This window comes from Entelurus aequoreus, linkage group LG22 (assembly GCF_033978785.1).
Source record: "Entelurus aequoreus isolate RoL-2023_Sb linkage group LG22, RoL_Eaeq_v1.1, whole genome shotgun sequence".
In the NCBI taxonomy this organism is placed as follows: domain Eukaryota; kingdom Metazoa; phylum Chordata; class Actinopteri; order Syngnathiformes; family Syngnathidae; genus Entelurus; species Entelurus aequoreus.
In genome coordinates, this window is record NC_084752.1 from 26,904,089 (window position 1) to 26,916,281 (window position 12,193).

Sequence of the window (12,193 nt, forward strand, 5' to 3'; positions counted from 1 at the left end):
CTTTTCGCCCACCTTCTGTCAGTCCTCCCCAGTCACTTATTTTCCTCTCATACTACATGTTCTCAGTTTACTCTGGTTTCCTTTCGCCTCCTAGTACCTGTCAATGCCTCCTCCTCTAGCTGTCAGTCAGAGAGCCTCCTTTGCCAGACAAAAGCAGAGGGCTTGACTAATCTGTTGAGTAAACACATCTTTCTTTAAACACGACCAGCTTCTTTCTTTCGCCCTAAAAGTGCTTCCCGAGCCTCTCTTTGACCCACCCACTTTGTACCCTCAACATTTGTTCACTGCTGACCTCTGGCCTCTACTCTAGGCCTCTATTACCTATTTGTTGATTGTATCTCTTTCTCTATATTTATCTGATCAAATGCATCACATCTCACTTCAATGTATTCGTATTTGCACCATCGTGCTGTGTTTTGTGTATGTTTGCTTAATGGTGCAATCTCAAAAATGTTGCAAATGTTGTTCTTTTTAGTTCATACATTTATTCCTTAGCCCTCTACCTGATGCTGTGTGTGCTCTGTCCATTTGACACAATGGCAGATGAAAGGCACCTTGGATAGAGTAAATACAAGGTCAGACCCATTACGCACCACTGTCATTACCTACACTTTAGCTTCCGCTGCCACCACAGCACAAAGCCTGTCATTAGACAGCTAGCCAGCTTGCTCTGTGTTAGCATGTTATTAATCATTACCAACACCCCCAAAGTACTTCACTGGGGATGTTTTTGTGCTCTTCCTCCCATGGCAAACTTCACTATAAGAATGTGCAGGCTGCTGATTACAAACCATTTAGCCTATTCTGACCTATAACTTACCTTTACATTTTTATGTTTGTATATGGTGTGGATTATTAGATAACATACTAATATTTATAAATTCAGTGTCATTAATGTTAGAAAATTAAAAAATAAGATACCTACAATACTGCAAAATCTACAATTAATTATATTATACCACACTACTATACTAGGTTAGACTATCCATCCATCCATTCTCTACTGCTTGTCCCTCTCGGGTTCCCAGGGGGTACTGGAGCCTATCCCAGCTGCATTCAGGCGGAAGATGGGATACACCCTAGATAAGTCGCCACCTCATCGCAGGGCCAACACAGATAGACAGACAACATTCACACTCACATTCACACACTAGGGCCAATTTAGTGTTGCCAATCAGCCTATCACCAGGTGCATGTCTTTGAAGGTGGGAGGAAGCCGGAGGGAACCCACACAGTCACGGGGAGAACATGCAAACTCCACACAGAAAGACCCCAAGCCCGGGGATCGGTGTCAGGACCTTCTTGTTGTGAGGCACACGCACTAACCCCATGTCCCACCGTGCTGCCGAGGTTAGACTACAATAGACTATATTATATTACATCTTTTAGATGACATCATATATATATATATCATTATTTAACACACCGATGTAGTAGAAATACTTACAAATAATAGCAACACAAAGACAAAAGGAAGATAAATTAATTACACACTAGATATGTTTTTGTCTTATGAAATGACAATATGGAGAATGTTTAAGTGTGAGTTCTTCAAAAATGAATTAATTTAAAGGGGACCTGCACTTTTTGGGGGATTTTGCCTATCATTTACAATTCCTATGTAAGACAAGCAGACATATATAAAAAATGTTATGCACTCTAACTAGTAAATAAATGCGGGACAAAAGTCTGCATATAATGGAGCCTATGGGAGTCGCTTTATTCTGCTTATAAAGCACTTAAGAAACATCCAAACACTTCCATCAAGGTTTTACATACGTAAGCATATATTTAATGTAGTAACAGCCACATTCATAAAAACATGTAATATTGATGTACTTTGCTCACTCAGTGGCCTAGTGGTTAGAGTGTCCGCCCTGAGATCGGTAGGTTGTGAGTTCAAACCCCGGCCGAGTCATACCAAAGACTATAAAAATGGGACCCATTATCTCCCTGGTTGGCACTCAGCATCAATGGTTGGAATTGGGGGTTAAATCACCAAAAATGATTCCCGGGCGCAGCCACCGCTGCTGCTCACTGCTCCCCTCACCTCCCAGGGGGTGATCAAGGGTGATGGGTCAAATGCAGAGAATAATTTTGCCACACCTAGTGTGTGTGTGACAATCATTGGTACATTAACTTTAACTTAACTTTAAGCATACGGCGGCGTATTCATTTCAAAAACGTATCACGTTTGCTTTTTCCTTCAACAACAACACAGAATACTACTCAGTGCAGATATGACAGCCAACAAACATAATAAAACATCACTTACTATACAATGTTTGCTCTCACTGGGATGCTAACTGTCAGGATGTTGATCTATTCCGGTTTAGATGAAAAATTACTCATAATTCTCGCAAAGAAAAAAGGGGGGTAGAACAAAGCGTCTTTCTGGCCATTTCCGGGTCGAAGTTGGCTGCAAAAGTTTACCAACTTATCAGTTTATGTCCACATCATTTTACTATCCAGGTGAGAGGCATGATTTATAATCCGGAATTAACTTTCACAAGCTCACCAGGTCATGATGTCGATATAGCAGCATAAGGAAGATACCTCTCTGATCAATGCGCCGCTAAATGTAAGTCCTTAACGTTAGCGCTTATAATAACAATTTTGCTAATACTTGGTAAATATTCAGGTCATGAGATCTAAATGTAGTATTGTTGGCGCTTTTTGAATGGTTATTTATTGAGTTTTATGGTCGGAATAAAGGCAATACACATCTTGGTTCCCATTGGCTCTATTGTAGGCAGACTTTTATTTACATAATTTACGAGTAAGAATGGATTATTTTAAAATATATGTGTTCATGTCTCTCATGAGGATTGTGAATTATAGGTTAAAAAAAGTGCAGTTCCCCTTTAAGCAAATAAAATATAATAAATATAAAAAAGCTTATGATTATGTAAACTCTAAAGAGGAAAAAATATTTTTAGAAATAAATATGGTGAGAGAACACAAACAAACAATGACACATTATGGGATAGTGGAAAAGATATGGAGGTACATATTGACTGTTATGAAGGACGGAAATGAATAAAGACTTTTGAGACACAATTTTATAGTTAAGTTACAATAAAACACTTTAAAAGGATCGGGGAACTTGACGGAACATTATATTTCTTTACGCAGGTAAATTTTGGGGGGATAATAGCCCCAACGTCTTCATGCATTTCATTCAAGTCGTACCGTGGCATGCTTGATGAGAACACAAAACACACAGGGATGATGATGAAAATTAAAATGGTGAAAGGGTGAAGGGAGGAATAAAACCACAGAGGACAGTCGGGTCTATGTACCTCTGCCAGGTCAGAAAAGAGGATTTGGCTGGCGCCTCGCCTCAGAACGTCCCAGTAACTCCGCGCCACAAACTCTTGACTGTCTTTTTTAAGCACCTGTAGGGGTGGTCAAGCAGGGCCAGGGTCAGTTCACTTCCAACGGCCACACTTCAGGAAGTACATGCTTCAGCTTTCAGTAATTCACTCTATCAACGCGTAAGGCAAACTGAAAGAGATGCCTTTTTACATGTTATGAATCAATCCTAATGAATAGAAAATAATACAATGTACTTTTAACATTGTTGTGAGAATCTGGCCCTTAATGGGCAACCGACACTGGAAACCTTTTTCATATAATTTACAGCCTCGAGGAAGAGGGAACTATAGTATTAGATAACTTTAAAGATAGTGCTTATAGTGGAAATAACTCCTGCAAAAGGTTAAGAACTTACATTCTCACATTAAAACTTCATATTCTATTATCGACACTAAAAATATGCTGGTTTCACTGAAATGTGTTCTGCCTCTAAAAAGCAAGGTTCCTGCGTTCTGACCTCCTACCTGCACATCAACACAGAATGGCAAAATTTTGCATTTCATAGGTGATTTGTTTATATGTTTAAAATGCTCCATATCATTCAATATCATATACTGTAACTCACTTCAGCATCACTGTCCCCTTAAATATAATAGTCTTTTTCATATTAATGCAGCTCTGCTGACATCTGCAATTAATTACACAACTGAAAAAGCAAAAGAAATCCAAAGAACAACCTGCCTTGTCTATAGTCTTACTTCATACATTTTACAAAGCCAAAAGGACAGGAAAATAGTATGAACCCTCTCAACTTTGAAGGCACACTATTATGCAGACACTCTTGAGCGTTATTACTAACGTTTGAAAAGGTCTTTGAATAGTCAGTCAGGCACTATTTTCTAGGGGTGCACGATAATTAGTACGTCAATATGCAGAATTATGACACCGATAATTTGACAACATAAAAAAATAGCACCGATAACCGAAACAATAAAAAAACCAAAAAGGTAATAAAACTAAATTACCCATACTGTGCTATATGTGGGTTAGGGTGAACAAATGAAGCACTCCTACCACTTATGAGGTCCTAACTTCTCTTAAATTCACCGGATCTCAGTGTAAACAAACAGAGTCATTCAGTCGTGCGGGACTTCGTTACCCCTTTCAAACAAGACATCCCGCGTGCAGTCTGCACCAGATGCCCTGCAAACACTCCGGAAGGAAGAAAAAAACACTGGCTTCTTTATATAAAATCTCACTAGCCACCCTGAACTGCCGCCGGCATTCATGTCCTAAAAGCCCATTAAGACGCTTCCATCTGTAAAGAAGGTGCCCAAAGTCAGCCACAAAGAAAAGCCGTTGGCCAACCTTAATGCTGTGGCGTCCGAAAAGTGCAAAAAGCCCTTCAGAGATGACCTTAAAGCCAAAGCCACCTGTAATTTCCACATGGAAGTAAAATTATGGCACTGTGCGTTCTCCGCTTTGGCGGGATGACTCGCTCACTCGGCTGAGCATGGAAGAGGGAGACACCCAGCTGCTCTCTTTCATTTGAGTTCCACGCTGTGTGTACAGTATGTCCAAGCAAGCTAAACTGTCAGTCATGGACACCAAGACGTGACATAAAAGTACAAAATTATTTTTTTCCCCCTAAAAGCAAGACACCATTGCGAGCAGCCCAGAGATAAAACAATACTGCTGAATCAAAGATACACTTGACCGCTGCGTTATCAGAGATGCTGAAGATACCGCTCCTACCATTGTTGAAGACATTAGACCTTGTCCGCAGCAGATCACTTCTTAACTTCACACACAGCGATAGATGGACATCAGGACATTAGATTACCTACTGATTTACAGTGCATCCGGAAAGTATTCACAGCGCTTTACCTTTTCCACATGTTCTTATGTTACAGCCTTATTCCAAAATTGAATTAATTAATTTTTCTCCTCAAAATTCTAGACAATACCCCATTATGACAATGTGAAACATTTTTTGTGATTTCTTTGGCATATTTATTGGAAATAAAATACTTAAAAATCGCATGTCCATAAGTATTAACAGTCTTTGCTCAATACTTTGTTGATGCACCTTTGGCAGCAATTGCAGCCTTATAAGTCTTTTTGAATAAGATGCCACAAGCTTGGCAAACCTATCTTTGGGCCGTTTCGCCCATTCCTCTTTGCAGCACCTCTCAAGCTCCATCAGGTTGGATGGGAAGCGTTGGTTTTCATCCAGTATGTCTCTGTACATTGCTGCATTCATCTTTCTCTTTATCCTGACTAGACCAGAGAATTGTTTTTGTCATGGTCTGAGAATATTTAATGTGCATTTCGGCAAACCCTTTACTAAGAAATGGCTTTCGTCTGGTCATCTTACAGTACAGGCCTGATTGGTGGATTGCTGCAGAGATGGTTGTCCTTCTGGAAGGTTCTCCTCTCTCCACAGAGGAATGCTGTAGCTCTGACAGAGTGACCATCGGGTTCGTGGTCACCTCCCTGACTAGACTAAGATGAATGCAGCAATGTACAGAGACATCCTGGATGAAAACCAAGGCTTCCCATCTAATCTGATGGAGACTGAGGCGCTGTAAAGAGGAATAGGCAAAGAGGAATGGGAAAAACTGCCTAAAGATAGGTGTGCCAAGCTTGTGGCATCTCATTCAAAAAGACTTAATGCTGTAATTTCTGACAAAGGTGCATAAACAAAGTACTGAGCAAAGGCTGTGAATACTTATGTACATGTGATTTTTTATTTTTTTATTTTCAATATGCAAAAAAAAAAACACTTTTCACATTGTCATTATCGGATATTATTGTCTATAGAATTTTGAGAACAAAAATGAATTCATTCAATATTGGAATAGGGCTGTAACATAACCAAATGTGGAAAAAGTGAAGCGCTGCTAGCCCTACCTCAGTAGTGATGTCATATTTGGTTAAACTAAATCTCCAGTTTGTCAAATCCTCCTTTGTTTGAGTCTTCCTAACCCCCAGGTGTACATAAAGTACAGTTGCATTTAAATAAATAAAAAATACACATAAATAAGTTATCAATATCTGTCTTGAGAAGCAGAAAGCTATTCTTGACTTGATTAAAAAATATTGTGTGTCCCCACTAATTACAGTTTCTTGCTTAATATCTACACCAAAAGTTGTGGCTAAGGATCTGCAAAAGCATATTATTGCCCATTTTATTTTATTTTGGAAATTATTAGACACTATTTCTCCTTTGAGCCTTCAATCAGTTCCTAACCGTCTAGTGGAGAACAAAACGAACACTAAGGGGTTATGTTTTTGGATACATACGCTGTTCATGGGGGCAACCTGATATCCATACAGCTGCATACTCTAACACACAGAGAAGAGACATGAGGAAGAGACAGAGGACGACAGAGCATGCAGCCAGAGAGGAGGGAGGAGAGAAGATAAAAGACATGTTAGTACATGCAATGAGTATGGCAGCGGATACACAATGCATGTGTCGTTACCAACGACGCTTCTATGATTGTAACTTAGAGAAACACACATTTTTAAAGTTACACTAAATTGTTTTAAATATGCATCAACATATTATTTATCTGTGCATAAAATATAAAGGTATTATATATGTGTTCATTACTAACTAAAAGTGTGAAGATTGGCAGATCTGCAGATTTTCTCTTCTTAATTATATTTGGAATGCATGTATGTTCTAATCAATGTGGAAAAGATCATCGTCATGCCAGCAAATATTATAGTTAAAAAAGTTTCAATAGAAACTAAACATGCTAAAAAGTGTTGTTTCTAAGCCTTAATCACATAAGCGTGAAAAAAGACAAACTATACAAGAGTGTATCAATTTTAAACCACTACATAAAAAGGATGTCTTTGTCATGGTATAACAAAGATGTCCCATCAAAAACATGTGAGGCTGCATGCACTCAGTCATCGTTACATGATGGATTATTTCCCTAATACTTCCAAAAATGGTGATGAACTTGTTAATTAATGGCTAATCATTTTAAATACATCCATGTGTACAGTTCGGTGCAGCATTTCAGGAACGTTAAATGCATAATGCGTTTGTGAATGTATTCAAATGATTTGATGATAATTTGCCTGAATAATCCAATGGATTTGGGATCAAGTTTCATTCTGTTATGTCTACACGTCACAAATGTATAATTGTCACACTGTTGGTGAGGACAAGTGTAACCGCAGTCAGCACTGCACACTGCCAGGGCTCGAACCCGTGACCACACATCTCAACTGGAGAGTTAAGCACGCTAGCCAGGAGCGTAAAAGCCCAGGCCAACAGGGAGTGAGGTTTACTTAACATACAATCGCATAGCCTTTAATATCACCCCCTTAAACGCACTCTCATCCAGGTGGCATCCGCTACACAAGTAGGGTCGCCAAAAGTCTATTAAAAAACTGAGTTGTCCCGTATTTTGAAACAAAAGTATACATCCCGGATTGAGCCTAAAAGGGACATACTTTGCCCAGTATTACCGTGAGAATCACAATTAGTTTGAAAATGTTAATGGCATTAATAACTATAAATTTCACAGCAAACTCTTCTCAGATCTAAACTGTCACTAATGAAAAGAGCCATAATCACTGTATCTTCTGTTAATCCCTGGTGCTGTAATTGTACACGCATTTTACTTTTTGTGGCACGACTTGAAGGTTCGATCCCTGGCCAGTGGTGTGTCAAAAAGGTGTCAGGCGTAAACATTAAGCTTAATTATCATCATTGTATCGCTGTGGCGACCCCTAATGGGAAAAAGCTAAAAAACAGTTATTTTATTCTGTTAATTTTGTAATTTTGCACTAAAACAATTTATGTTACTCCAAAACATGCATCTAATTAAATTCAGGTTTAAGATAGAAAGTATAAAAATTGCACCACGCCGGTGTGTCTCATTTATTTTTTAGGGTTACAGAAGACAACTGGACAATGTTGTTGTTTTTACATCTATACCAATATACCTATGGCCTTAATCCCAGGTTCTCTATTACCAACGTTCTTACCAACTGTGCAGACTTCTCAGCATTCCCTTTCCTCCCTTTCTTCTCATTTTTCTTCCGGAAGATCTCCTGAAGCTGTAAAGAGGACAGAATTAGCATGACATGCTCCAAGCACAGCACAACAGTTCAAGTGGAAACTCCCACAGTGACACGCTTATGTCCCACACACCACAAACATATGCTACAGATAGGTCCCAGACATCCCTCAATAAAAACAATGTTTTATCATGACACAATATTACACTTTATGTTGCTATAATAATTCCTTTAGGGTTGGAGTTGGTTAGGACACCAAATATTAATATTACAAATAAATTAAACCCCAAAAAACAACCCCTCATGTAACTTAGTTTCTTGCAATTCATGTACATGTAGGAAGATATAGCACTGAAAACAGAATTACAATTCTGTCAAGGGCGAATGGATGTTTTATCATGACATGAATGGATTTGACTTACCACCATGAACTCTCTCTTGTCCACCATCTGGTTGCCGTCTGCATCAAACATATTGAAAGCAATCTTAAAGCCAGCATGCGGCTCTGCAGTAGAGAAGAACACAAATGGTGAGGGTTTACACGAGTGTGTGAAAGGCAATTCTAAATCACCATGTAACCCGCAGTTATGAGGGGACAATGATCAGGTCCAATAAAATATACAGCGTATATGAGCATACGCCTACAGTTCCATTAAAGGACTCATAGCGTTCAGATTAACACAATTTCCCTAACAAGTTATCTTTATGTATTTTTGCACCTTATTTACCATACTATCAATTAGTTTTTTAGTAAACAGTAGACAACTAACTGTACTTGGAAAATAGACAGCGTGGATAAAGGAATATAAAACCATTATTGTGATCACTTAATAGCATGTTTTTGTCACCCAGCAACCCGCGGCTCTCGAGCCATATGCAGCTCTTTAGTGCCGCCCTAGTGGCTCCCTACAGCATTTTTAAAAAAGGATTGAAAATGGAAAGAGATGGGGAAAAAACATAATTTTTTAGCTTTAGTATGTTTTTTGTTTAAGGAAAAACATAACACAAACCTTCCCAATTGTTAGAAAGCCCACAGTTTAATATGTTTGTGTGTATGCTTCACTGATGAGAGTATTTGGTGAACATCGTTTTGTCCTACTAATTTTGGCGGTTCTTGAACTCACCATAGTGTGGACTGTGACGCAACAGTTTGTTTACATGTAAAATCTTCCACTCCTTTGTCTCATTTTGTCCACCAAAAGTTTTATGCTGTGTGTGAATGCACAAAGGTGTGCTTTGTTGATATCATTGACTTGTTGGAGTGCTAATCAGGCATATTTGGGCAGTGCATGCCTGCGAGCTATTCAATGCTAACATTCTATTTAGGCTAGCTGTATGTACATATTGCATCATTACACCTTATTGGTAGGTATATTTGAGCTCATTTAATATCCTTTAATTGTATCCTCTTTGTATATGATTTAGTTTTGCATGTCTCATGACACAATATCTGTATGTAATATTGGCTGCATTTCAGATAGTTGTTTGTGTGCCATGTTGTTCCAGACCACAGCAAACATTACATAGCTTGCCAAAGATTGTAAGAAATCTATTAAAAGACGAATGCCTGCCATTCCATTTAACTTGGACACACACATCTATACCTTAGGCATTAAAAAGACAGTTATTTCCAGGAGTTGTCTCACCTTCTGAGAAGTTTTACTAATGTTTTAGAATGTTGGAAAAATGTGTAGAATAAATATTACATTTCAACATTTCTGTCAACGAAGATTTGCTTTAGCCTGCGACACATGGTCATTTTGATAGTAGGCTATTACAGCTAAAATAGACACTTACGTCATGTGTTGCCTTCATTAGTGAAGTGAAGTGAATTGTATTTATATAGCGCTTTTCTCTAGTGACTCAAAGCGCTTTATATTGTGAAACCCAATATCTAAGTTACATTTTTAAACCAGTGTGGGTGGCACTGGGAGCAGGTGGGTAAAGTGTCTTGCCCAAGGACACAACAGCAGTGACTAGGATGGCAGAAGCGGGGATCGAACCTGGAACCCTCAAGTTGCTGGCACGGCCACTCTACCAACCGAGCTATAAGACTTATATACAGCTTTTCATTTTTTGCGGCTCCAGACAGATTTGTTTTTTGTATTTTTGGTCCAATATGGCTCTTTCAACGCTTTGGGTTACCGACATCTGCCCTAGTCCCTGATTACTTCAAAACTGATATGGTTAACATTATGAGCAAAAAACATCTGATGTTTTCCTCAAGCATCTTGCTTGGTCTGCTCTTATTTCTGGGGTTTTTCCCGCAGTTTCTGACTCAGATTCTTAGGAAAGCATTTGATATGAGTCTTTTACATGTTTTTCCATGCAAACTCTGACCAAAACTCTTCTTCCTCAAAATCAGAATCAATAAAATGATCGCTGCAAATTACACTCCTCTCGCTTTGTCCGTCCCATTTTGCGCGAGTCAATTTGACCGGAGACATCCATGCGGTGCTTTCCTCATATTCCCATCATTCTAAAATGTATGCAGGCTGTATTGCTACAACCTTCAACAATGCATCTGGCAGGCATGTTTGCTAATTTCTTCAAATTCTCTGAGAAAATATCACGACTTTGGATGAAGATGCTACCTCTTCTGTAGGTGACGTCAGCAGGCTGATGCAGGGCCGCGCACATTTTGGAGCTAAATGTGGGCATTCCAAAATGTGCTTAAACTCTTTAGAAAACAAACCTAAAAACTGGAAACTGTCATTCATTCGGTTTTGTTGAGGTTTAGAGACAGTCCGTTTGCTTCACTGTGGGCTACTACTGTGTTCAGGATGTTCTGTATTTTTTCTTCAGAGTCTGCCACTGCATATCTGAGGTTGTTAACACAGTATAAGTAAGTAACCATTACAAGTAAGCCTGGAAATGATACATGGTAGCAATGTGTGATCGGCAGAATTACTTACTGCAACCTCACTTTAAGTGTGTGTGTTTTTTTTTCATGTGCAACATGTCTCCAACTATTTAGGTATAGCTTATCCAAATTGGAAATGTTTTTAAAGGGTAATTGCTTATGTCATGCCTTGGCTTACTATGGTCTCCCAAAAAAGTATGTTAGTACATAAGTAAACATGCTGAGACAGCAGGATATGCACAGACTCACTGGTTAAGATGCAGAGCAGGAACAGGTACTCTGTGTATGAGATGATGCCTAGCAATGAGACCAAGAGAGTTAGTTAGAGGCTGACCTCACAGCCACACACACACAGACACCCGATCCCTCCTTTCAAGGAGATAGCATTTTAAAATGTATCTCTTTTGAGATAAGCACCCAACAAGACATTTGCCCACACACCCTTAGTGTCCAAGTAAACATCGGTGTGTGTTTGGATAAGCAGGTGAAAAATGCTTCAGGAGGTGATCTTTTCCTGCCTCCAGCCCATTAGCAATCTTTTTCGCTTTCTGTCTGATTGTCCAGATAGTTCAGGGTGACTCACCTGAGTGTTATGGGACACTGCTTTCCAATGTGTGTGGATGTGTGCGTATTTTGAACATGACACCAGGTAAAGGCGGTGACAGGGTTGTGTTTCCTAACACACAACTACTTTGTAGAAATGAGCTGATTTGGAACTCTTTTCTCCCTTTGTACTTTGCTATTAGATCTTTTTATAATTCAATAGTGTTTCTCACCTACTTTATCGAACTGTTAGCACACTTTCTTTGGCCCCATTGTGGGTTATTTTTCAGTCAAACTCATAAAAAAAAAGTACAGAGACAGAGTCACTAATGTGTGGAATTATTTTTTGGGGAACTCGATACCGCAGAATAATACGCTGGCAAAAGTTCTAGTGATAACCGAGTTGAAAATCTATACTTACAT

At 39.0% G+C, this 12,193-nt stretch overlaps 1 protein-coding gene across 4 annotated transcripts in view; it reads right to left on the reverse strand.

The window, feature by feature from the left end:
• The window catches only part of micu3a (mitochondrial calcium uptake family, member 3a), a 48,072-nt gene that overhangs the window by 19,061 nt on the left and 16,818 nt on the right, over positions 1–12,193 (reverse strand). For 2 of the 4 annotated variants that reach the window (XM_062032543.1, XM_062032542.1), the window contains exons 5-9: positions 11,477–11,524; positions 8,787–8,869; positions 8,332–8,403; positions 6,625–6,666; positions 3,303–3,398 (exon numbers count right to left, since the gene is read on the reverse strand). In XM_062032543.1, the coding sequence (XP_061888527.1) occupies positions 3,303–3,398; positions 6,625–6,666; positions 8,332–8,403; positions 8,787–8,869; positions 11,477–11,524 (341 nt within the window). The remainder of the gene's footprint in view (positions 1–3,302; positions 3,399–6,624; positions 6,667–8,331; positions 8,404–8,786; positions 8,870–11,476; positions 11,525–12,193) is intronic. The other 2 variants (XM_062032544.1, XM_062032545.1) reach the window with 2 other exon arrangements.